This window comes from Phragmites australis, chromosome 3, assembly GCF_958298935.1.
Source record: "Phragmites australis chromosome 3, lpPhrAust1.1, whole genome shotgun sequence".
NCBI classification, from domain to species: domain Eukaryota; kingdom Viridiplantae; phylum Streptophyta; class Magnoliopsida; order Poales; family Poaceae; genus Phragmites; species Phragmites australis.
This window is the reverse complement of record NC_084923.1, coordinates 19,083,073-19,108,859: the sequence shown is the minus strand read 5'-3', so window position 1 is coordinate 19,108,859 and position 25,787 is coordinate 19,083,073. Positions and strand designations below refer to the sequence as shown.

The 25,787-nt window shown below is 42.9% G+C and overlaps 1 protein-coding gene across 1 annotated transcript; it reads right to left on the bottom strand.

The window, feature by feature from the left end:
- Nucleotides 1-20,244: 20,244 nt before the first annotated feature.
- LOC133912556 (peptide methionine sulfoxide reductase B5-like) lies at nucleotides 20,245-22,625 on the bottom strand. Its single transcript, XM_062355361.1, has 3 exons — nucleotides 22,378-22,625; nucleotides 20,710-20,866; nucleotides 20,245-20,627 (listed from the first exon to the last, which is right to left on the bottom strand). Exons 1-3 carry the CDS (start codon nucleotides 22,473-22,475, stop codon nucleotides 20,478-20,480), a joined length of 405 nt encoding a protein of 134 aa, XP_062211345.1. The 5' UTR covers nucleotides 22,476-22,625; the 3' UTR covers nucleotides 20,245-20,477.
- Between the last annotated feature and the right edge of the window lie 3,162 nt (nucleotides 22,626-25,787).

Here is a 25,787-nt window from a genome sequence, read left to right as displayed (position 1 = left end):
CAGCACTGCTATCAAAGGGGATGTAGCCCCTTGAGAGTCCTTGAAGAAAAAAATCATGATCGATGGATGTATCATGATGATCATTGTCCATGATGAATGTTGAATGGCACTAAAAAAATAAAATATTAGGAGTTAGAAAATAGAAATAATAACATTACAAAGAATGCAAGAAAAGAGAAATAATAACATTAAAAAGAATGGAAGAACAAGAAAGAACATTGGTGCAAAAAAATCACCAAGATTTCTTCAAAACAGCAGGATGACGGTAATGAATGTTTTTTGGATTTTTGGCAACAATTCAAACTAAATTTGCCAAATTATCGTAATTTCTCAAAGAACTTTGAGAGAAGAATGAGAGGAGGAAACAAGAGAGCAAATGTTGTTGCTGGTGTGGAATAGGAAGGCAGGATGGTGCTATATTTATAGGTTGCATTAGAATGTTCAGTTTCTTCCAAGGATGTTCAGGACCTAGGACTACAAGGGCAAGAAATATGTATTCTGACTTCATAATCATGCTTGGTGGAAGATTCAGTGGAGTAACAAAAACTGACCAACATGAGTAAGGAGCCGCACCCAAACTGAATGGCGTAAAACCATCCATTACAAAAGCAAGCCTCACATTTCTAGAGTCACTACCAAAATCTAGAATGTCTTCATCAAATTGTTGCCATGCTTCCCATCACACGGATGCACCATCTTCCCAGATGTGGACCGTCTATGTGACCGCATAATCTTTGTTGTCTCCTTATGTTCATATAGCCTTTGTAGTCTATCTGTGACAAGCATGTATCATAATACTTTACGTGGGACTTTGTTTTGGCCTTCCTCGTAGCGAGGGGTACTTATCACACTTCTCTTTATTTTTGTTATCTTTGTAATAAAGCATGCAATTGCTATAACATACATTAATTCTCATATACTGCAAACCAAGGCCGTCTAATAATTTTTTCGAATGGTAGAAGTCCTTGGGCAACTTAGATTCAGGAGGCAAAAACTCAAGGACTGACTCCAAGTTCACCTCAAAGTGTGCAATTGACATGTTATGCTGCGATTTCAGTGCTAGCAAGCGTGCTACAACAAAAAGAGATGAGTGTGTTGTGTTATCATGAACCGAACCATCAGCACTGGCAACCATCCTATAAAAAGCTTGGGCAGAGGCTATTGACTCCTCATCAATTGATGGTGCATGGTCACCACCTAAGTTAGCCAACATATCATCCATACAATCAATTTCATTAAACCCACATCATTTCCATCTTCAACATGGCCACCAATATCTCTCTCACCATGTGTTGTCCATGTTCTGTAGTTATCCCTAAGCCCATTTTTACACAAATGCATCTCTATAGTATACCTTTTATGCCCACTACGTAAGAAACTAGCAAAAGAGACACCACATTAGTGACGGCTGCTTAACACATGTCACTAATGTCTTATTAGTGACGGGTTCAATAAGGACGCGTCGCTAATGTCCCTTCTGATCGGAATCAGATATAGACCCGTCACTAATGAGTGGTCATTAGTGACAGGTCATCCTAGGTCAGTCATTAGTGATAGGTCAAATTGTGACCCGTCACTAATGATAAGGTCATCAGTGACGAGTCATCCTAGACCAGTCATTAGTGACGGATCATAACTTGACCCGTCATTAATGATCCGATTATTAGTGACGGGTCGTCCTATACCAGTCATTAGTGATGGGTTAACTTGTAACCAGTCACTAATAACGGTATTCGTAAATATTTTTTATTTTATTTTATTTTTCTCTTATTTTTTCTTACCTCAGCAGCACTAGAATAGAAATCATTGTATATTTCTGTTCAAGTTTGATGTAAGGTGTGGCAGCTATGGACACAAGCGCGTGTTCCAAAAACGGTGTAGAAACTTCTAGGGGCGAGAACTCAATCTTTCAAGCTGTTTTTGGCCTCGAAAAATTCTCCAAACCCGATGAAGTGGGGGAGAAACGGATGCAACTTTTTTGTAGATGTCCGTAGAGTCAAAAAATGTCAAAATCAGAGTCCGTATGCAAAAGTTATACTCGTTTTACCGAATACACTCCGGGTCACCTATCAAATTATAACCCTCGACGAAATTTGGCAAAATTAATCATTAATGATGGATCATGGTTATGACGTGTCACTAATAATCTTCGGCAAAGAAAGTTAAAAGGATAAAATATCTAGTTTATATCATAACTACGTGATAGCAGAGGTAGTAAGGTGGCTATACACGCGAGTAGGAGGTCATGTGTTCTATTCCCATGGAACGCAAGCTTGAAAATAATGTGAAAAAAACATGGCTTGTGAGGCATATGGGATGAGCTTGCGTTGGGATGGCTCAGGTGAAAAAAATATTTTTTTGACTTTTTTGTGTCCAAAAAATACGAAATGTTCATCGGTCATTAGTGACGGGTCTGACAGGTCACGGTTATGACCCGTCACTAATAACCTCATTAGTGATGGGTCATCACCCGTCCCTAATGACTTATCATTAGTGACACGATAAGAGAAACGGGTACAAGATCCGTCACTAATACTGGTTATCGCCCGTCACTAATGATTTTTTTTTCATGTAGTGGCCTCACATAGTTCCGACACAAGACACATGGATACTTAATGGTGTCACCTTCATCCAAACTAGGCATAGAGAATGCACAGTCTAAGAAATGGTTGGTGTTTTCAATCCAGTCATTAGGAGGAGCTTGTCCATGAGACCAACCATTGTACATCCAATCATGATCTGTCATTAGTTTGTTCTGATTTTTACAAGATGAGAAAGATAACATAAATCAGTTTCACAATTGTTTGACACAAGTATCAATTGAATATTTGAATATCACTACACAAGAACATATGGATACAAGTCAAAGTGAAATTTCAATAATTCATAAACAAGAAGCAAGAAACTCATAAAAAAAGAAGCTCATGTTTGGGATCATAATTTAGATCATGTCAAAATAAACTTATACAAAACAAGGAGTACTCTCTGCTGAGTTACAACACAAGAAGCTCATGTGTAATTAGATACTTAACTAAATCACAACAACCAAATATAAACAATAAACACAGAAGCTATAATATATCTTCCCCTTCAAATAGCATCAATTGGTTCATATATGCATCTTACTAGCTACTCTAATCTTAATGTTCAAGGTAAAAAAATCGATCGATCTCCGTAAGGATTTGATAACTAACTGTGGCTACATGGTTTGTGACTCAACAATTTCAGAAAAACACAAACCTACGCACTAAAATAATCCATCAGGGCTTATGTAACTGTATAATCATATTTTGCTTCCAATGTGTGGTGCTAGCTCGCCAAACTAGTTTCTTCTTCTTGTGTACGCCTCGTACAATCCTATATAGTGTAATATACTCCTGCTAATAATTTTGGACCTTGACAAAAGAAAAAGAAAAATATAAATCTTATCTATTGTCCTGGAGAAGATGGGGATGGCGTCAAATGGACAGTTTGTTGGACATGATGGAGATGGATGCAGCTTGTCCAGCACGGAGGGCTCCTCTCCTCGCTGCAAGCATGGGCAGCTCGTCTCCTCATCGGCGTGGCGTGGCATGGGAAGATCCTATCCTCATTGGCATGGCCTCGTAGCATGGGCTGTTGCTCATTGCCTGCATGGGTGTCTTGTCTTGCCGCCCCTAGGCTCTAGTGCCACGGGGGCGTCTTTCCCTGCCCAAAGCGACGCCCGCCCAGATTTGGGGCTGACGAGTTTTGGGTAGTGGATGGGAGTGACCAGGTGGCGGCTAGGGAGCATATGCACAATGACTGGGGTGTGATGGCCGGGGTGCAGATGGAGAGCAGTGGTCGGGGTGCAGATGGAAGGTGGTGGCTGGGGTGCAGATGGTGGCCAGAGAGATGAGAGCGAAGGGGACGACAACATTTGGGAGAGATGGAGATCAATTGAGTGCAGAGCTAGGTTGGGGACGGTGGGGTCTGCTTCCATTTTTTTTGTTTTTTCCACTATGGACCGACGAACAAGACTGCCAATTGACCTGCACGCTCCACTCAGATGCGGGACTTAGAAAGGATTCAGGACCAGTGTGGCAGTCAAGCGCGGGCGTGGCACAAGCCGTTTATTTCTGTCTAGATCCCGCCACGGATTACTACAATTTCTTGGCTGTGCTCTCAATTTCCTTGGCGGGGTTATTTTCCACCCTAAAAAATATATATCCTTGGCGGTATATGCTTCAACCCCCAAGAAAATGTTAATTACCATGGCAGTGTCTGATGCCTCCCAAAATAGTCCACCGCCACAAATATTCCACATCCTAGTAGTGTTTAATCTAGAACGTTACATATTCATAACAATGAGTGGTCTAAATCTTTTCTTTTTCCGATCAGTGTTGTAATTTTGCGACTTTGAGAGCAAACATGGTAATAAAGATGGCCAAATGGGCCAATCGGGCCGGCCCGGCACGGGCCCATCTCGGCACGGCCCGAAATCGGCACGGCCCGATTGGCCCATTTACTGTGACGGGCCGTGCCGTGCCGGCCCGCATGCCGAGCCGTCGGCCCACGGCACGGCCCAACTGTCACCGTGCCGTGCCGGGCCGGCCCACGGCACGGTCGGCACGATGGGCCCGGCCGGCACGATGGGCCCGTTCGGCACGATGGACCCGTTCGGCACGGTGGAGGCACGATAGGCCCGTTTGGCACGACGGGCCCGATCGGCACGGTGGAGGCACGACGGGCCAGGTCGGCACGGGAAGGCACGACGGGCCCGGCCGGCACGGGAAGGCACGACGGGCCCGGCCGGCACGGTGGAGGCACGTTGGGCCCGTCAGCACTCAAAAAATAGGAAAAAATCAAAAATAATAGCTAAAAAATCCAAAAAACAATAAAAAATATGGAAAATAAATACATAACATCTTTATTGATTGGTTGCCTCGTTAAAAACCTTTCTACTAGAAGGAAAAAAGAGTACAACCAATGATTATGCTCCGAAAATTACATGGTTTCATTAGAAACCCCAGAATTTTGCTTGCAATTTTTCAAATGCTTCCTCAAGTGTCCCATTCCATGTAAAGATCTGGCACATATTTCTATACTGCATATATTACACTTAGCAAATCTTACATGTTCCCCGTTAATTTCTTTGAAGACCTTTTCAAAATGTTGCCACACTTGGGACCATGCACCTGAGTTCTCGGCGCCTTGATCCATGAATTGAAATATGGAATTAGTTTCTTGATGTGAAGTGAATACTGGCTACTTGGCTAGCAAATAGGAAAAGAGAGATGGGTGGGCAGGGTGGAGTTTGAGATGGAGTAGATGGTATTTATAGGGATGAGAGGAGAGGTAGGTGGGGGTGGGGCCGCGAGGGGTATTTTAAAAAAATAAATAAAAAACATGAATAAAAAACTTAGAAATAATAGGGGCACATGATTAATTCTAAAAATGAGCTTTATTGATAGGTTGCCTCATTAAAAACCTTTCTAGCAAAGGAAAAAAGAGTACAACCTAGCTCAGAAAATTTAAAATTACACGTTCTCATCAGCATCTAGATACAAATTTTGGAATGATTCTTCAAGCTCAGTATTTTCTGCAGTGTGTTGCATTCGTGCTTCAGCTTGTTCCCAATCCTTTACTATGGTGAGTATTTCAACCATCTCACTTGACAGATTTGTTCTTCTCTCTTCGATTATCCTTCCTGTAAGACTGAAGGCAGCCTCAGAAGAAACTGTAGATACAGGAACCGTTAGCAAATCTCGCGCTAACAGTGAAAGGACTGGATAATTCGTCTTGTGCTCATGCCACCATTGCAGTATGTTGAAGTTTTCTTGTTCGTGACTGATAACGTCACTGTCGATGAAGGTAGTTAGCTCCCCTCCGGATGTTGGAATTCCGGTGCCCGTAGACGATCGTGACGAAGAGTCTGAACTTCTTGATGAAGAACCTGCACCAAATATTTTCCCCCACGTTGTCGTCTTCTTACTTGTTGTGGGTGCTAGTGGAGGTCGTTGCAGGCGAACTCCGCCATACTTTGTTTCATATTTGCTATAAACTTCGAATAACTTAGAACGAACATTAGTATAATAATTAGAATAATCATGGCCAAGAGCATCACCTAGAATTGCGAGAACTCTACAGAAAGCTGCAATTTTAGCTCTAGGATCTAAAATAAAGGCAAAAGCGTATAACAAAGGAATTTCTTTCCAATACTTTAAGAATTTAGATTTCATAGGAACTACACAATCTCTTAAAAGATTGTCATTTTCATAGTTGTTTAAATGAGAAGCAATTTCAACAATATTATGCACTACTAAACAATATGTTGGATAATAAACTCCTGATAAACTCACAGTTGAATCATAAAAAAATTCAAGAAACTCCAGTATCCTTTCAGCAACATACCAATGCGCTTCCGTGAGTAAAGTTTGACCCCATGCTGATGGTAATGTGTATGAATAAACACACCAAATGTGCTCTTATATGGTATAATATTTTTAAGCATCAAGAAAGTAGAGTTCCATCTCACCGGCATGTCCAGAGCAAACTTACGTGGACGCACACCCATTGCAACACAATACTGTTTATATGCTGTAATTCGTTGGTTAGAGGAGTTCACAAAAGATATTGCAGTACGAAAATCTTCTAAGTATCGCGATAACCTCTTCAAACCGGATTTTACTATAAGATTGATAATATGACAAGCACAACGTTGATGTAACAAGAAAGATTCAGCATAAGTACTAAACAACGGAGTAAGAATATCCATTGCTCTAGAATTTGCACCGACATTATCTAAAGTGATAGAAAATATTTTATTCGTGAGGCCAAAGTCTGCAACTACTTGAGATATTTTTTCAGCAATATTTTCACCGGTATGCGCGTTGTCAATCAAGCAAAAACCTATTATTCTCTTTTCTAATTCCCAATCATTATTAACAAAATGAGCAACCACACTAAGATAATCCTCTCTAGCCCTACCTGCCCATATGTCCGAGGTCAAAGCACCTGAAAATGTACATGTTTGCAACATTTCTTTAAGTTTGCTACGACACGTATTGTAGTATTTTACCATATCCCTACTAGTTGTCTGTCTAGAAACATGCGTGAACCTAGGATTATGAGCTTGCTTAATGTAATCTTCAAATGCAGCAGACTCACCGATATTGAGTGGTAGATCCGCTCTTGCAATGAAGCGACATAGCTCTTTTCGAGCATTGGCAGAGTCGTACTCCCAATGATGAACAGAGTCGTCGGGGTTGTACTGCAACACCGTCTGCTTCATGGCTGCTCCACTCTTTCGCTTGCAACTTATGGCGTGCCTCTTCAAGTGCCCCGTTCCACCCGAGGGCTTTGCAGATAATTCATTTTTACAAATATAACACTTAGCATACCTGACACTTACCCCATCTTCCTCTTTGTAGATCCTTTCAAAGTCTTGCCAAACTTCGGAAGTACCGGCTCTTGATCTTTTAGACCCGCTGCTTGCTAATGTGTGCGCACTTGTAGAGCCTGACGATGGCACTCCTGCTGCATCACCTGGATCTGGATGTGAACCAACCGGAGGTTCACCGTCGGGTCCATCATCACCTGCAGCACTAGTATCAAAGGGGCCGTAGTCCCCTGTGAGTCCTTGGAGAAAAAAATCATGATCTATGGATGTATCATGATCACCGGCATCCATGATCAATGTCGAATGACACTACAAAAATTGCAAATATTCAGAGTTAGAAATAATCAAATAATAAAACTAATAATAAAATAAGACTCAACAACGATGCAAAAAAATCACCAAGATTTCTTCAACTTCAAGATAGCAAATCAGCAGGATGACGATTTTGGAATTGCTCGGATTTTTTTGCAACAATTCAAACTAATTTTGCCAAATTATCGCTAATTCTCACGAACTTTGAGACAAGAATGAGAGGAGGAAACAAGAGAGAAAATGGTGTTGCTGGTGTGGAATGGAAGGGCAAGGTGCTCCTCTATTTATAGGTGAAAAATGGTGATTTTTGTAATTTTTTTCGAATTTTTTGGGGCTCAAACGGTCACAAAACGGCTATAAAATTTAAAAATATCGGGTTAACGGGTTAAACGGGCCGTTCCCGGCCCGTTTAACCCGTTAACCCGCGTGCCCCCGCCGGCCCATCGTGCCCCACGTGCCGGCCGGGCCGTGCCCCCCGCGGTGGGCCGTGCCGTGCCGTGCCGGCCCGGCCGTGCCGTGGGCCGCCGCGTGCCGAGCCGGCACGGTGGGCCGTGCCGTGATGGGCCGCCGCGTGCCGGGCCGGCCCGGCCCGGCCGTGCCTCCTGGGCCAGCCGTGCCTGAGCCGGGCCGTGCCGGGCCGTGCCGTGCCCGTGCCGGCCCGACTCGGACGGGCCGTGCCTGGGCTGGCCGTGCCGGCCCGGCCCATCTTGGCTCGGGCCGGGCCCTGCCTGGGCCGTGCCTACAGTTCCGTGCCTCGGGCCGGCCCAGTAAGCACGGCCCATTTGGCCATCTTTACATGGTAACTCCTTTTAACACTCAAATAATATTGTAATAGTTAAATTGGAACTTACCAAATTTCAATAGAATCCTTTCCTGCAACCCCCAAAGGAAACTATAAGGCATATTTCAAAATTTATTAGAATTTATTAAAATATTGAGAGCAGTAAATTAGTTAAAAGAAACCTTTTTGCCAAGGATGAAAAGTAAATTCAAATACTGATACTTCAATATTGTTTACTAGCATATACCTAGAAAACAAACATATTTTCAAATTCTGTATTAGCGACTATGTGATGTTCAAAACCACAAGTATGTCTAAAACCACAAGTATTTTCAAATGAAGCACTTGTTTATCTCCAGTGATTTGATGACCTTTTCCACTGGGTTGGGGAAGCAACCGATACCTCTCATGTTGCAATACATAGCATTCTTCATAAGGATTTTTTTATGCTTGTACTCCCCCTCAGTCAACCAGGCCACACATGAATTTAAACTTGTAATCTCATCCCTAAGCTCTTTATCTCTTGCATGGTTAGTCTTTAAAGATGATACATTATCACATGAAGATGAGCAAAGTATTTCAAGAAAATCATCACAAGATGTAAATGCATTGATCTTAAATACTTTAACAGTAGACAATTCATTTAGAGAAGAATCAATGGCATCATATGCAAGTTCAAGTTCCTGATATTTGCATTTCAAGTCAACATGTTCAAGTTTTAGCTTTTTGTTACTAGCCTCAAGAGACTTGCTAGATGCAGCTACTTCATCATTTTTCTTAAGCACATCATTGTATTTAGCAAGCAACTCATTATGAGTAGAACTAAGCATATCATTAGCATTTTCAAGAGACTTGATTTTAGCTTTTTATTTTTTGATGATAGTAGCATAGTCATTCATGAGCTTAGATAGATCACTAGGAGAAAGACCATCATCATCACTACTATCATCTTTATCAATACTTACCTTGTTGTTACCTTTTGCCATGAGGCATATAGGTGGGGAGGTAGGGGTATATCATCATCATTGGTGATAGCAAGGCTCGCGAAGTTGTTGTCTTCATCATCGCTTAAGTCATTACTTGAGCTTTCACCGGAGACCCATTCACCAACAATATAGGTCTTGCGTCCTCCACCCTTCTTGTTTAAGAGCTTCTTCCTTGAATGCTTATCTTGGCTCTTCTTCTTGTGCTTGTCCTCATCTTCATTTGCTTCAACCTTCTTGCCCTTGTTCATGTTCTTCTTGTTGGGTTGAGGGCAATCGTATGACATGTGGCCAAGTTCACCACAATCGTAGCATCTCTTCTTGTCTTCTTCATCGAACTTGTCAAATTTCTTTGGGCGAAATATGTTCTTCTTGGGATCATAATTGTATATCTTCTTTTGGAATTTGGAGATCATCCTTGTGGTTCTTCTCATGAGAAAAGCAAGCTCGGTGTCGGAGTCACCATCATCATCATTATCTTCTTCATCGTTTTCGCTTGATGATGGGAGCTTCATCATCATCTTCTTCTTGTCAACTATCTTTGTTTTGAGAGCAAGATTTTTCTTGGATGAAGACTCATGATCTCCAAATAAGAACATCTCATAAGCACATATCTTCCCAACGGTGTCGGTGATGGTCATTTCATTGATGTCCCTTTCATGAAGAAGAGAGATGACAATATTGTATTATGGTTTCGGAAGCACCATTAAGATCCTATGAATAACGTCTCATTGAGACAATTGAGTTAGTTCGAGAGAGTTAATTTCTTCCACAAGCATATTTATGCGAGAATACATATCATTGCACAATTCATTTAGAAACATCTTGAATTGATTAAGAGCATTCATAAGCACATGGTATCTTTCCTCACAAATTTTCCTAGAACCCTTATGAATTTCACAAAGAGCGGTCCAAATCTCATTAGCATATTTCTTGCTTTGAATTTTAGAGAAAACATCTTCACTAATTCCTTCAAACATAGCATTCTTAGCCTTAGCATTCCATCTAACTTATTAGTTGGTAAAAGGGTGATCAAACCCAATAGAAGCGGCTAGCCAAACTTCGGGGGAAATAGCCTCAAGATAGCTCGCCATGCAAACTTTTCAATAGGTGAAGTTTTTTCCATCGAACCTTGGCACACTACTTCTATTCCCCGGGGTATTGCTCTAGGATTTTAAGCCTATCAAGAGCACGAGACTCTGATACCAATTGAAAGGATCCAATGTCCATAGAGGGGGGGGGGTGAATAGGGCACTAATCAAAACTAAACCAACTACCAAATTTTAGAACAAAGAGCAACCTTATCCTAGTATGAATAAAAGCAACTAGATGACCTAGCAAGCTAGAATGATAAGCATAAACATGCAAGCATATAGAACATAAGTAAAGTGCAGAATAGAGACTTGCATGAAAGAAATGCTAGAAGCAAAATACGGAACATAACAAGAGTAGGAAAAGTGGACACCGAGTTTTTCCCAAGGTATCGAAGAGTTGACATTCTCCACTAATCCTCGTTGAAGCATCCACACAAGGATGTCGCTTCCCCTTGAGTTACCAAGACTCAAGTACTCACTAGTGATAGCCACTTCTCCATCTCTAAATTGGCAGGCATCAAACCAAGTACACGAGCTTCCTAGGGCTCCCATAAGGCCTCCAAGAGCTCACCGAGAACACCTCCAATCTCCATGACCAGCTAGGTGTTGCCAACCACCAAGAGTAACAAGCTAACTGGTTCACTTGATCCCTATCAAGCCTAAACAGCAGCTAGATACACACTCGCTACTCTTAAAGCACTAATGGAGTCCTTAATCTTCAATTAAGAACCTGCAAATCACCTCAAGTGCTCTCCCTTGTCTCTAGATGGCACGCACTATGTATGAATGCTTCTGAGTTGCAAGAGAGACGAATGGAACTAAGTGAGGGGGTATATATAGGCTAGAGGTCCAAATCTAGCCGTTGCCTAACCACTTACTTTTTCTGTGAACACCGAATTGTCCAGTGCACATGCCTCTGTTAACACCGGACAATCCAGTGAGTTTACTTTTTCCACACGCGGGTCTGATAGTTGTCAGTAGCCGTTGCAAAATACTTCGGTGTTCCTCTACATAGTATCACCGGACAATTCGGTGAGTTATAATCCATTCCTACAAAAAAACCAAGCTTCTATTAAATAGTCCTGTGATAACTCCTTTAAGTCACCAGACAATCCGGTCAGTTCAACTCAGATTTTCTCCAGAAAAGCAGTCCTTATGTTAAATAGTCCGGTGTATGCGTCCTTTAGATCACCGGACAATCCGGTGCATGTAACTTCAAATTTCTCTGAAAAATGACTCTTCTATTAAATCCTCCGGTGCAAAATTTCTCCCATCATCGGACAATCCGGTGAAAACTTCACAGAGAGAGAAAATAGTTCGGTGAGTCTAATCCTTCTCGCACCGAACAATTTGGTGAGAACAAACGTTCTGGAACTCGTCCAATTCAATTGACTTTGAGTTCTAACTTTTCACTCATGGGCTTCTTTGATCTACCTAGTGGTAGAATTTCCTAAGTGTGCATCCAACTATATCTAGACTCAACTAGGTCAAGCTACAGCACTTAGCCCCCCTTTATAGTACGGTCAAAAGACAAAAAGAGACCTATGTCTACTCTAAGTGTCCTTCATCACCTTGTGACACTTAGAACTAGAAGATCCTTAATCTTGACGCAAATATCCTTTGATCGACCAATAGAATTCCATGAGGGACCAAGAAAAACTCACTCAATCATTGTGAACTAAAAAAAATTGATTTCCTTCAAAACATACGCATTAGTCACAAAGATATGGTTGTCATTAATCACCGAAACACTTACTGCTTACTTAAGGGCCCAGATACTACAATCTCACCATTTTTGGTGATTGATGACAACATAAATAGAAATAAGGAAATGAATATAAAGAACACCCTATCATACTAGGCATTGAACAACATATAACAATTAAGCAAGAGAAAGCCTATCACTAGAACAACATATCATGCTAGTAGAATAAGAATTAAAATAGAGCACAAAAGGAAACATAATGCGATGACAAGCAAAACACATCGATTAAGAATCAAATAGCTTGTCATTACATCAAAATACATGAAGATCCAATACTCCAACCCTATACTACCCAAGCTCCCTCTAAGTCTATGAACTAGAAAGCTCACTAGTCACTCATCTACCTCTCTCCAAAAGGACTCCCCCTATCACCTAGACTCTCTCCCCCTTTGGCATCTAAGCACCAAAGAAGAGCACACTCCTAAACATCCGGAGTTGGAGGAGAGGAGGAAGTCGGCGCTACTGGAGACGGTCGCCTCGAACTATGAGCCTGAGTCTGTATCTGAATCCGATAGCTCAACAGTTGCGGGGTCAATAGCTGGCTGAGGAGGCTGAGCTGACTCTGACGGTGCCTCTGAAATCCACATGTTGGCTCGAGGATTTGGAGACTTGGCTCACAAGATAAAGTGAAGGTTCAAGTAAAGAAGCCAAGTGTACAAGATTGAGCGCATTAATAAATATCATAATCATCATTTATCCAAGTTTTCATCCAAAGGTAAACAAGGCAAATGTACTAAATGCTAAATCCTCTAAATTGATGAATTCACTTTCCTTGTCTAGGAGTGCATGCTCTCAATTCAATTTATTCAATGTCTAGTGTAAGTTTTTTATATGCTAGATTGCTTGTATTTTTCTCTTTCTTATGAATAACCTATATGGTATATTAGTTGTAGGTTCCTTTAATGACACTAGTTTTTCATTTGATATCTTTTATGTGTTATGAGTCCAATATATAGGGTAAATTCCTCATTGTTATCAATAACAAATGCATATCTCTCACAAATATTCAACACTTGTATGCACATATTTAGGGGGAGTATAACCTATGGGTTGTGATTTTAAGACTAACATGTGTTTCAAGTAAATTTTGTTTAGTCTCATAGAGTGATTAACAAGTTCCAAGAGGTATGCAATGCTTAAAGACTTTAATTGGTATCTTTGTCAAATCTTTTGTTCATTTAAGCTACCTTCATACATAATATGATTTGAACTTCCTATATTGACATATTGTCTAGTTCTGCATATGTTTCTCTCTCTTATCATATGTATGCACACATATAGGGGTGTTGAAATCATATTATGTAAATTTCATAAATTGTGATCCATGTGCTTTCATTTCAATTGGTCCAATATTCTTGAAATATTATCCCTACAAGTGGTATCTCTTCAATTTGTACCATTGCATTGGATCATGATTTATGAAACTCTCTCCCATATGCTCTAATGCTCTTCCTCGAGTTCAACATGTGTTTGTAGCTCTTTTTTTAGATTGTTGACAAATGGGAAGAAGTTTGAAGACCAAAGCAAGAGCAAAATCCTAGGTGCTCTAGCTCAGGGACGTCGACTCCGAGCCAAGGCATGACTACTACTGCTCTGTTCTGTGGAAAGAACAGATGAAAGAGCAGCTGCTCTGTGCAGCCGAGAGAGGGTGAGAGAGCAAGAGTGAGTGAGACAGCAAGGCTCTGCGCTGCTATAGTTTGGACTCTGCGCTGCTATAGGACCGGGTCATACGAAAGATCTCTTTTTTTTATGACATATATCCCATCTATCTCTCTCCTTTTTAGCTCAGCTGTTGGATCAGATAATGTGTGATTAGATCAGAATCTCACAAAGATTTTTCATAAGAAAGTTCTATAAAATTTACTTCCCATGGAGAGTGAGCACGAGAGAGAACAGCAGCTGTCGATGTGTGCTGTTGAATGGAGAGAAAGCAGAGAACAGTGAGCTGATTGGAGAAGAAGAATAGGAAGGAAATTGTTGTTTTCTTTCTCCTTCTCGATCTCTCTCGAACAATCTTGCATGCGAAAACTAATCGGATGGATAGAAAGCTTGATGAATTTGGAAGGCGTGGTGTAACATGCGGCTTGATTTCGGGTTTTTGGATGGGATTTGGAAGGGAGAAGGAGGGGAGCTCCGGTTCTTGAGTGATGTTTAGTGGGAGAGAGTGAGCATAGGTCCGTGAGGACTGAGGAACGGATAAGGAGGAGAACGGAATGGAGAAAAAAATAAATGTTTGGCGACAATGAAGATATACATTTTTCTGTGCGCTTTGTTGCTGTGCTCACGAGCAGTCGGGTTATTTTCATACCGGACTAGCCTAAACACAGTCATCTATTTTTTTTTACCAGATTGGGCCATGCATGTGCCTCATATAAAGGCGCAGCATAGTATATGAGAGTTTTTTATTTTTATATTTTTCAATTAAAAATTTAAATAAATAGATTCCTCGCGGTAATATTTGTAAAAATAGGCGCATGCCGCCCTCTAAAAAGGCTGCAACCCTCAGAGGGCGGTAAGGGGTGGCCCTGCCACCGTGGCAGTCCTTACCGCCCTCTGAAAGGGTGGGTGGGGCTAACCGTCCTCTGAGAGGGCGGGTAGGGCGTATCTCTGTCGTGAATCTAGCTTTAGACATGAATTGACCGCACGACATAGTTTTAACTATGAAATGATAACACATCTGTCGTGAGTCAGGCTTGAGACACGAAATGACCACCCAGCTTTAAGCATGAAATGACCGCACGCTGCCACCTTTTCTGAGAGATGTGACCGCACGCTGCCACCTTTTCTGAGAGATGTGACCGCACGCTGCCACCTTTTCTGACCGATTTGACCGCACGCTAACAACTACGCAGCAAACACTGAGCATTGAACCATATCAGGCGAACCCATCCATGTCTACTTCATCTCTAACACACTTCAACACACTCCCTTCCATGGCTACCGGGTCAAGGTCCGGGTCCGGGTCCAACAAGGGTAAGGGCAATATGAGCCCTTAAGAGCTATGGCGCGACCGCCATGATAGATTCAAGCGTGACGAAGCGGAGCGAAAGAGAAATGAAGACCCTGAGCAGAAGGAGCGCGAGATCAAGCTGGACATAGAAGCGCACAAGGCATGCATGCCGCGGTGCGACTGCGGAAAAATAGCACGACTAAAACCGATCCTGCTTGCCACAGCCACTGACGCTTGGTTCCAATGTGGGGTAAGTGTGCATGAAATCCTATCGGTATAGAGAATATCATCTAATTCAGCTGTTTCCCTCCAACAATATAACATACCTAGGTGCACGTACGAATAGTACGCGAACAAAGAAGAGTACGATAACATCCACTACGGCTACGATACGGCTGAGGCAATGAGGTGCGCAGATGTTGAACGGTCGAACAAGTGGCTAAAGGAACTCAATGAAGAGTGGTGGGGTAAGTACCTAACTACATGCGGTAACATGCAGGTTCCTCCACATTGCGTGTGTGGCCTACCGGCAGTGCTGGGGCCTGTGGCACGTGGAATGGCACAAGGGTACGTGTGCAGCAAGCCATACCCCCATGGATGCAACTTCCAAGAGATCCGCTGGGAATATCTGGACAAGAAGCCTCCATCTTTTCCACCAACCCAATAGATATTGTCTTGCACCCGGCAGTCTGTCTTTCCATAATGCATGCTTCGCTTAGCGATGGAGTACTACATGTCGTTGTAATGTGTCGTAGATTGTGTGCGAGTAGGGTACGAGTCAGAGCATATTGTCTTACGTACTATAGCCACAGACAGGCAATAAATTGCTTACGATGACCCTTGTATGTGATGTACTTTAATTTCTTCAATAAAATGGCCGGGATTTATCACTCTACAATCACGTTATTTCTAATCCCAATGATTTCATAGGATTCCCTACCTTCTATGCAGAGGCACTAATAACTCGTTGCAGAACTTTTACAGAATGAAATAACCACACCAAACATCATCTTTCACAGGGAATCTCTATCAAGCATCAATACCACAACTTTTCCAGCTTTCACAGGGAATCCTATGCTCCAACCCCCTGCCAAGCCCATGCACCCAGTCCATGCACTAGCCCCCAGCCACTATAAATAACCCCACCCTCATCCATGTGTACATCACTCCTTTCTCAGCTCTCGCAACAGCAATGTTTTACTCAGCTCCACCAAACCCACCCAAGAAACATTAGGGGATTTCCATCCCCAAGGGGTCCAACCGCCGATGTGCTTCTGTAACGACCCTTGTAGGCTTCGCAAGTCTCAGGACATCTCCTACACCTATGGCCTACACTTCTTCATGTGTGCCAACTACCAGTACGACAAGCCTCGACATGGACCGTACGAGTACCCACCGGTAGAGCGGCATAGATCACTTATGTGGCACTTTCCATTTGATTTTATGCAATGTCTTACTAATCCCTCATCTTCTTTTGTTTGTCAAGTCACATCCACCTATTTGTGACTTCATGGAATGGCTAGACATGGAGCAAGATGAGCACCAGAAGCGGTGGGTCAACATGAGCATGCGTTGGAGGAGGGAAGCTTACGAACGCCGAGAGTACGAGCAATAGCAGGAGGAACTTCGGCTAAAACGTTAGGAGGAGGAGCGCGTGAGACAGGCAGCGGCGAAGCGCACAAGGCTGAAGCACGCGAAGCAGAGAGGGAAAGGAAGCGAGAGAGAGCTCGTCGGGCTAAGGAGCAGGGCCCCGATGCCCTGAGAAAGGGAAAATATCCTAGGTGCACTCAGTAGAGAGCATCTACTGTAACCGGCCTATTTTCATTCCCTAAGGCATGTTAGGTATAGTAGCGGCACGCTATTAGGTTAGTCTTCAGGCGTACCGTACATGCCAATATTTGTTGTCGCGATAAAATCCATGTCCATAAAATATTTGTCAGCGTATATTACCTTCGTGCCGGGTTCTTTGCTAAATATGCACTATTTTTTAATTTTTTGTCTAAACAAATTTATATGCACATATATAGAGATTACAAATAAAATTTCCTATATATATATATATGCACATATCGCTCATTCAGTGAACGAGTACAAGATATCGCCCATTCACTGGGTGAGATCAAGGTCTCGCCCGTTCAGCGGGTGCGAACTTCATCTCGCCCAGTGAACGGGCGAGATCTACCTCTCTCTGATTAATTAAATCGTATAAAAGTCGCAGACGCTTGGCCCACAACATCTCGCCCGTTCGAGCGAGACCTTGTTCTCGTCTGTTGAACGGGCGACGATAGGTTAGATATGGGTTTTTTAAAACCGACGTGTATTCTTGAAATTATTAAAGAAAAAATATAAAAAAAATTCTCTAGACACGGCTACAAGTTTCAGAGAAGTAATACTGTGGCACCTGAACTGTTCATTTCGTTATGGAGACGTCGTAAATCTGTAAAATGGTGGCAGGAGTAACAAGGAACGTGTTCCTAGCAGCACACATGTATAAATTAAAAGCTTATTTCTTAATGATAATTTTTTAGTCTCCCTCCTCTTAAACATCACTAAAAATAAGACATTAAGAATGACCTAATAATGCTACAATATGAACCTAAACATAGTATATGGAACAGTATCCGAGTGTCATCGGGGTGTCTTCGCAAAGTAGCCCGAACCAAATCCCAGATCCCGGTGTGTCTTCGCAAACATCACCTGGACACGGTTTGTTTAACTGAGGCTCAACCCGACCTTGGGCTAGCTTGCTGGTGCAGGTTCGTCCTAATGCGAGGGCACTTTTCGCACGCAGGCACCATCAAAGCTACCTCTACGGCCATCGGCTTCGCGGCCGGACCGCTGAGGCGCTGATTCGAATAGCCGTTGTTTCACACTAGGTCCCGGAATAGGGTTTGCTGTGGAGTGCAGCTGCACGGTTTTCGTATATCTATAACCGTGAACACGACTATTTAAATAGATTTACACTCTGCCTAAGTAACTATTAATGTTAATCATCGTCCCCCTCCCCTCCGTGGTGAATTCGACATTCACCAGATCCCACACAGGTCTTAGTCAAGAAAATTAAGTGTTCCGAACCAGCACTGATAGTCGAAATTCATAAGTTTTTCATACGGTGACGGAGATAAATTTTATATGAAAATTATAGCTTTCAATGAGATATATAACTTTTGTAGTTGATAACTTTTTTATTTGAAGTAATTTAGATGCCAAAATAATCATGACAAACTTTCAGTAGGAGGGGGTCAAAAGAAAAATATCTCGTAGTGCTATCAGCAGTGAGAGATAGATGAGATGGTAAGGAATATACGCGCAAGGGAGGAGGTCACAGCTTCGAATCTAACGGAACGCACATGCGCAAAAAAAAATGCGACGACGACGTGTGCATGAAAACCACAACATCCAACACATTTATTCTCAGTATTCCTTTTCAAATGATAAAAATACTAGAATAAATTCAAACTTGATTTAATAACAAGGAAGGCTTCACACAGATGGACAAAGACACTAAGCATAGTGATCGAGTTTGGATTCAAGTGGAGGAGCTCGATTTGGTAATAGTCGAGGATGTTGACGAGAAACTTAGAAAAGGGAACATTAAAACTGCAGCGAAAAAAGGATTCAAAAACCACAATCTCATAATCAAACTGGCAGGATGGAAATTCCTCACCTGATGCTGGCTTCTAGTTGGGCAGATCACGAGGAGGAACGATTCCTTCGCCTTCGAGTTCTTGGAGCTTCGATTCTTGAATTGTTGATATTGCCCAAGCTTCGGTCAGGAGCCTCATCTCATCTAGTTGCTTAGGGGATGCATAGCAGTCTTCAAGTTAGATTCTTTCCCAGACGAGGAAGGAGAGGTGACGTTCCCGAAAGGGTTGGAAGCCATGAATAAGATTTTTTTGTGCGGCGGCACGAGCTTAGACAGAGAAAGGTGAGAGCACATATGGAGTTAAGGGGCTACTGTCGAATATTTAACTATAGGATATATGCACATATAGAGTATACTATACATGGATAGGGTATACCATATACCTGATGGACACTTTCAGATATTACGAATCTGAATCTACGGTACCTGATATACTCAGAGATTACGAATACTTGTACTAGAAAGGTCTTGATTGAGTTAATCTACTTGAACATGACTAGTATTCAAGCTAGAGTCGATTGACTTGCCTTGATCGAAAATATGAGGACTCCCTATTGACTACAGTTGAGACTGAAGCGACGTCAAGACCTCTTTATAAGGCGAGGACCTTGAACCCTAGAGGGAGAAGACACGACAGATCAACGCCTACACAGCTCAACACAAGTATTCAGACCCTAGCTTTGAAGATACTTGGCGACTTCAATTCTAGTTTAGATCCGATCTACTCCCTTTAATAGATTTAGCCACCTTGCTTGTACTGTAGACAATCTATATACAACATCATCCACACAGGACGTAGAGTATTACTCCCCTTCGGATGCCCGAATCTGTATACATCGCGTCTTGTTTCCTGCTCGATTCCTGATCTCGAAGGTACTCCAGGTTCAATTACGAACACAATATCAGAAACTAATCTTTGACACTGCGTTTTTATTATTCATGTGTTTAGAATCCTATTTTAGGCATCTTCTTCCCGGTTTGGACACCCAAAACAAAACCAAAAAAAAGGAGAACTTTGTGGGGAAAGTTGTTACAGTTTATTATTTCAGAGGAAGTGAGTTTAGAGCATTTCAAAAGAAAAGGATTCAAGTGAAGATGGAAAGAGAGAAATGAAACTGTCAACAAAGTTTTTTCTTTAACCAAAGAAACCGGCAACCTAAAGTAAATCTAGGGGCAGAACAGGACATACTGTGTGAGAAATGTGCAATAACACCTACTGCTCTCCATGACTCCCTAAGACTTGAGAGCATGAATTCACCCTAGCCAGCCAGCAAATACATTCACCAGAGTAAAATCACATAGTTAGCTGACTCAACTTTTTGGATATACAAACTGTGATCTTTCACAGAAAAAAAAAGGGTAAAGCATTCTTTCAATTACCGATCACTTACAGCACTAACTTATTATGGAACAGATTCAGTTACCATTCCCAGCAATGCAAGTTACACGCTTATACAGCCAAAGTAACAGGAGACACGGACATATGTTGACTACAGCGATATGTAAATGCTGGCAGCATCTTATTCATTGTTTCCTACTGCTTCCCACAGTTCCAGACGTGCGAATTTTCATCCAGAGAAGATGATTTACGAACCAGGAGTGAACTTGATCGAGACACTGTTCACGCAGTGGCGCTCATCCGTAGGTGTCTTGAAGCCTTCTCCCTTGAACACATGGCCCAAATGCCCGCCACAGGCCGCACATGTGATATCCACCCTCCTACCGTCAGGATCCGACTAAAATGAGGGAATATAAGTTTTCAGTATGCCAATTGGCAAAAAAGGACAAGTGAAACATTCAACCGATGACTAGGCATACTGTTCGGTTTATGGCTCCTGGAAGCCCCTCAAAGAATGCTGGCCAACCGCAACCAGAATCGAATTTGGTGGTGGATTTGTAGAGTGGAGTCCCGCAGCCAGCACAGTTATAAACCCCATCACCGTAAAATTTGTTGTACTCTCCTGTTCCAGGTAACCTGGACATGAATGTGAGCTTAGCTTTAGGACAGGTGCTTTAGTATGCTTGGATCATTTTCAGAAGATCATTTTCTGCATCAGGTGACAAACAAGGCATTCTTGTTCCAAGCCAAGCCAATAGAAAATCTAATACTTAAATTGCCAGCATGTCTTTGTGCTGCACATTTAGTTTATTCCTTTAACACCTTAGCACTTGAGAAACCCTGATTTAACATAATCTGAACAGCTTGATAAGACATCAGAATTAAATAAACAAAGTACACTGACTGGGTACGGATTTGCACTAGTAATAAGTGTGCACGCACACAAACACACGCTTTATTACTCCCCAACGAGGCCAAGACTCTAGTGTTATAACTGATAGCACCAGAAACACAACATATTTTTCTTCTTTATGTAAGTATACATGCACTACTTTAGCTATTAATTTTCAATTTAAGGTTTACATGACTTAGTGGTTCTAATTCCGGAATGAGTTCCATTTTTCCACCTTTTTGGACACTACAAGGCAAATTTCAAGTACCTTGTGTACTCTATATCTCACTTGTAATCAGGGAATAGAGATGACCGGAATCTGATGGTTTCAAGAGAGATTCTTGAACCTGTTAAGCTTGTAGAGCCAAGCAGCAGTTTTTCACTTCCAACGAGGATGTTTTCAAAACAGAATCTCTTACACAATCCAAATCTAAGTATATTTTCAGTTTGGCTCAAGAACTGCTCAAATCACTATGACAACAGATGGGCCAGAGTTATTTTTCACCCTTGCTAGATGTCAATACATCCCTATTTCTGCTGTTCCACCTGTAACCCATATCCAGAACGTTCACTCATGAGATCATGCTTTAAGTTGAGAAAAGAAAATCATGTACTGCATTATTCGCAGCATGTTACTATTTCTATCCTCTTCAGATGCATGACATAAATAGTGCAAGATTTACAAGTTGGCATCATTTTTTAGCCCTGGATTTCTTTATATCAGAAGTCAACTTCGCAAAGTCGTCTTACCGCCCCCCCCCCCCCCCCAAAAAAAAGGAGCAACTTGGAATTATTCTAGATGACAATCCAGCAAGCATTTGTTGCATGACCCGTACAGAAGTAAACGAGCAAGAACTGGAATAAGGAGCCAGAACCACTCGTCGGTAACTACAGAAATCGGTTCAAAATTCAGTAATCTCAATCAATCGATGACTACGGCCTCAACAGTCAACATCTGGTCCGACGCTAGCTACCATCAAGCATCGGGCGTTCCAAGAATCGCACAAGCACACATCGAATCCATCCATGGGCCCAAGAAGAAGAACAAGGGAACAAAAGAAAGAGCACTACGCTCAGGCACATCTCAATTCGCAACATGGCAGTCACTAGACACGGTGTTTCGTTGGCAATCTTGGCGCGATAGATGCCCTACGCGTACACGAAATTAGGAACACGCGTGGTGTGACAAACAAGATAGCAAGACAGGGGGGAGGAGGAAGCTGGAGGGAGCGAGGGGAAAGAGCGGGATACTGACTCGGTGCCCTTGAGGCGGAGGATGCGGAACTGCTCGGGGGAGAGGACGGCGCGCCATTCCCCCTCGCTCCTCTGCTTGCCGCTGTCCCCCGACGCCATCGCCGCGGCGGCCACAGGAGCGATCCGAGGAAGAGACACGACGAACCGCCCGGCAAAAAGGGAGACGAAGAGTCGAAGACAAAGGGAGTGGATCTGACTGCGGCCCGGTGCGGTGGAAACCGGATCCTCCGACGTTACCTGTCCGCCGGCCACGCAGAAACTTAAGTAGTATCGAGTTCTTTAAAAGACTTTTTCAAATATGATATATATTCTTATTTTTTCCACGTGATAAATATATAGATCTTTCTGTAAAGTATCTTATAAAATTTACTTCGACAAAACCCAATAAATATGAGATGATGGTGCGTATGGCTTCTGTTGCAAAGGCCCAAGCCCAACAAATTTTAGTCCCACTAAAGCCTCCGTCTTAAAGGCAAAAGGCCATGGCGGCAGACACGACCGAGATACAGAGCAGGGTCGCCGCCGCGATCAGGTTGTTGATGGCGCAGAGGGTCCTCAAGTAGTCGAGCTTCATCACGGCCGCGTGGTTGCAGTACTCGATTATTGGCGACCTTGAAGCTGCGCGTAGCCGCGTGCCCTGGGGCCGAGGAGCACGCACCCGCCGAGCCAGTTGAAGAACGCCGCCGGGGCCCCCTCGTTCGAGAGCATGCCGTCAAGGTTCTCCGGCGTTGGAGCACGGCGACATCGTTCACAAGAACCACGTAGCTCGTCGGGATTCTATCCTTCTTGTCCCTTGCCCGCTCCAGAGCGAAAAGGTTCGCCAAGAGGATCCTGGTGCCGGCGTTGATGGGCAGGCGCGGGAGATTCCATCGTGCAACGTCAAAGTAGCAATGGGGTGCTGAAGGCGAGCTCGGCGCCGATAAACAGCCAAGGTGAGCTCCGCCGTGCTGCAGCCCGTGCGGCGAGGTAGCTCTGCTTGCTTGGTCATACACTATATTTTTCAGATTTGCTAGAATCTCACGTGAATGAGATCTTTCTAATCTCACGGGCACCTAAATTTGAACTAGCTTTAGAGGTTAGGGCTAGGATTTACGGATATAGGTGTGGGATGGAATAACCTTGCTTCGACAGGTTTATAGGGATGGGGGTGACCCCCCGCTGCGGAGGTGGATGATCGCCGTTGGGCAGTGAAGGTCGACGGTGGCATCGCACGTTGTTGTGGTTCGCGAAGCAACGGTTGGCGGTATCAAATTTAGTGGTAGGTGATGGAGAAGGAGGGTGGGGCGGGGAGCCTCGCCAAAGAAGATGACGAATGAGGCGCGCCGGAGAGAGGAGGGAGGAAGTGTGTTGTGGGAGGTAGAGATGCGCCGGTGAGTCAGCGAGCGGTATCCCCCAAATGTGCCAAGTGGTACGCCGTGAGACAGTTTTGGAGATGCTGAGATGATTCCTGATGAACTTTGTATGCCCATTAGTTCGTTGAGCATCTGCTTGATAGCCAGATATTTAACCAAAATCCCATTGAACTGATTTAAAATTTAGTTCATTTTGTCTCTCAACTCAGAGGATTGGTTCTAATCCCTCCCTTCCAACCAAAAGCGCAAGTAAATAAGGATAAACTATGCGCCTTTCAATGGCTTACAATAGAGAATAGTAAACAAATGCATGGTTGATTTTAGTGCTTCGAATTATTGCATTTACCGTTCAAATGAGAGCAATCATGGTAGAGTTTGGACCTCAAATGGAGAAAATTATAATTTGTAACCAATTCAATCCAGGTGTAACACCCCAAATGCACTACATAAAAAAATGTTAAGAAATAATGTCCCTAACGCCTCATAGCATAAATCAAACAAAGAAAATATGTGTTTCAAGAAATTTCATAAGAAAAAGGATCAAGTATGCTTGACTTGGAAAAGAAAAAAGAAATAGGGAAAAAAAAGGGGAAAGAAAATATCTCCCGGGCCCTATTTTTTCCCCTCTCAGCTCACCCCCAGGCCTCCCTCTCTTCAGCCCAGCCGTGCCAAGCCAGCCCGCCTCCCTCTCGTGCCCGCACTCAGCGGACCAAGCCGCCCCTGTAGCGAAAATAACACTATTAGGTTATGATTATGATTTTAGTGATTAATAAGAACATAGTTATTAGGACTAATATATTTGTCAAGAATATATGTTAGTATGTCTCATGGATGCAATACATCAAGAAGCCACCATAGCCAAAATAAAGTTTGATTAAATTAGAGAAGTTCTAGGAGAATTGATTTGACCAAAAGTCTGGTGCTCTGTGTGTTAAACTCACCGAAGCATTTCTGAAAAGGGGGAGAAAGCTGAGGACCTAATCGTATAGTGTGGTGATCTGCACTCGATAGCACCGGAGCATTTGTTGTAGAGAAGAATACAAGTGCAAAGACTAAAGATCAACCCACCGAAAGATCCGATGCTTGGTTTATGCTCATCAGATTATGGTACCGAAGCATTTCTTGCAGAGGCGACTGCAAATGTTAAAGAATGAAGAACAACCCACCGAAAGGTCCGGTGCTCTGAAGATCAATGCACCAGAACATTTTATACAAAGAAGAAGTGGTGCGGTCTGGCAAAAGATAACTCACCGAAAGGTACGATGACTGATTTAAAGGCATGTCGGAATGTCCGGTGTCCACATATACTTTGAGTGGAGTTCCAACTGCTAGTTTCTGAGTTTGTACTCACCGAACGATCTGGTGTTAGTACTACTGTTCTCACATGATCATCCGGTGTTAACAACTTTTCTAAGCCAATGGGAAAATGGCTAGTTGGCAGGTTTGAGGCTATAAATACCCCTCCACTCAGTCATTTGATGGGTGGCATGCTGATAGAGTCTAGAGAAAGCTCAGACACACTTGATAAGGTATTCAAGCAACCAAAGTGCTTAAATTGATCATCTAAGCTGATTAAGCACAAGATTAAAGAGTGTTTAGTGCTTATAGGTCTAGAGTGGGTTGTAGCTAGGTGTTGCAACTTGAAGAATGGATCAAGGAGTGATCCTAGCTTGTATCGAGTGGTATGTCGGTGCCTTGAAGTCTTGGTGACTCACCGGCATCTTGGGCGTTAGTGGCTCAAGCTTGTTGACCCTATGACTTGGTGTGAAACGGCGGCAAGACATGTGTATGGGGACGTGAAGACCCTTACCTTGGTGGCTCAAGCTTCAAAGTGATCATGGTGGTAAGAGACCAGAAGGGAGACTTGTAGCGAGGCCTTATCTTGGTGGTTTGGTGGCTCATCCGGGTTGAGATCTTGTCTTTATGACTTGGTGACTCAATAGCTGTGACTGGGTGTCAGCTGGGAGCATATTCTTTGTGGAGCTTCAATGTGGACTAGGGGTGGCATTCATGCCATCGATACCAAAGGATAAAAATCTCTTATGCCAAGTTTATCTCT

Bases quoted from the DNA above. Each gene is read 5' to 3' on its own strand.
- LOC133912556 (XM_062355361.1), bottom strand. From the start codon at position 22,475: ATGGCGTCGGGGGACAGCGGCAAGCAGAGGAGCGAGGGGGAATGGCGC. The intron at 20,867-22,377 runs GTCAGTATCCCG...ATTCATGTCCAG, and splicing joins CTCCGCCTCAAGGGCACCGA to GTTACCTGGAACAGGAGAGT. The intron at 20,628-20,709 runs GTATGCCTAGTC...CCCTCATTTTAG, and splicing joins CAGGAGCCATAAACCGAACA to TCGGATCCTGACGGTAGGAG.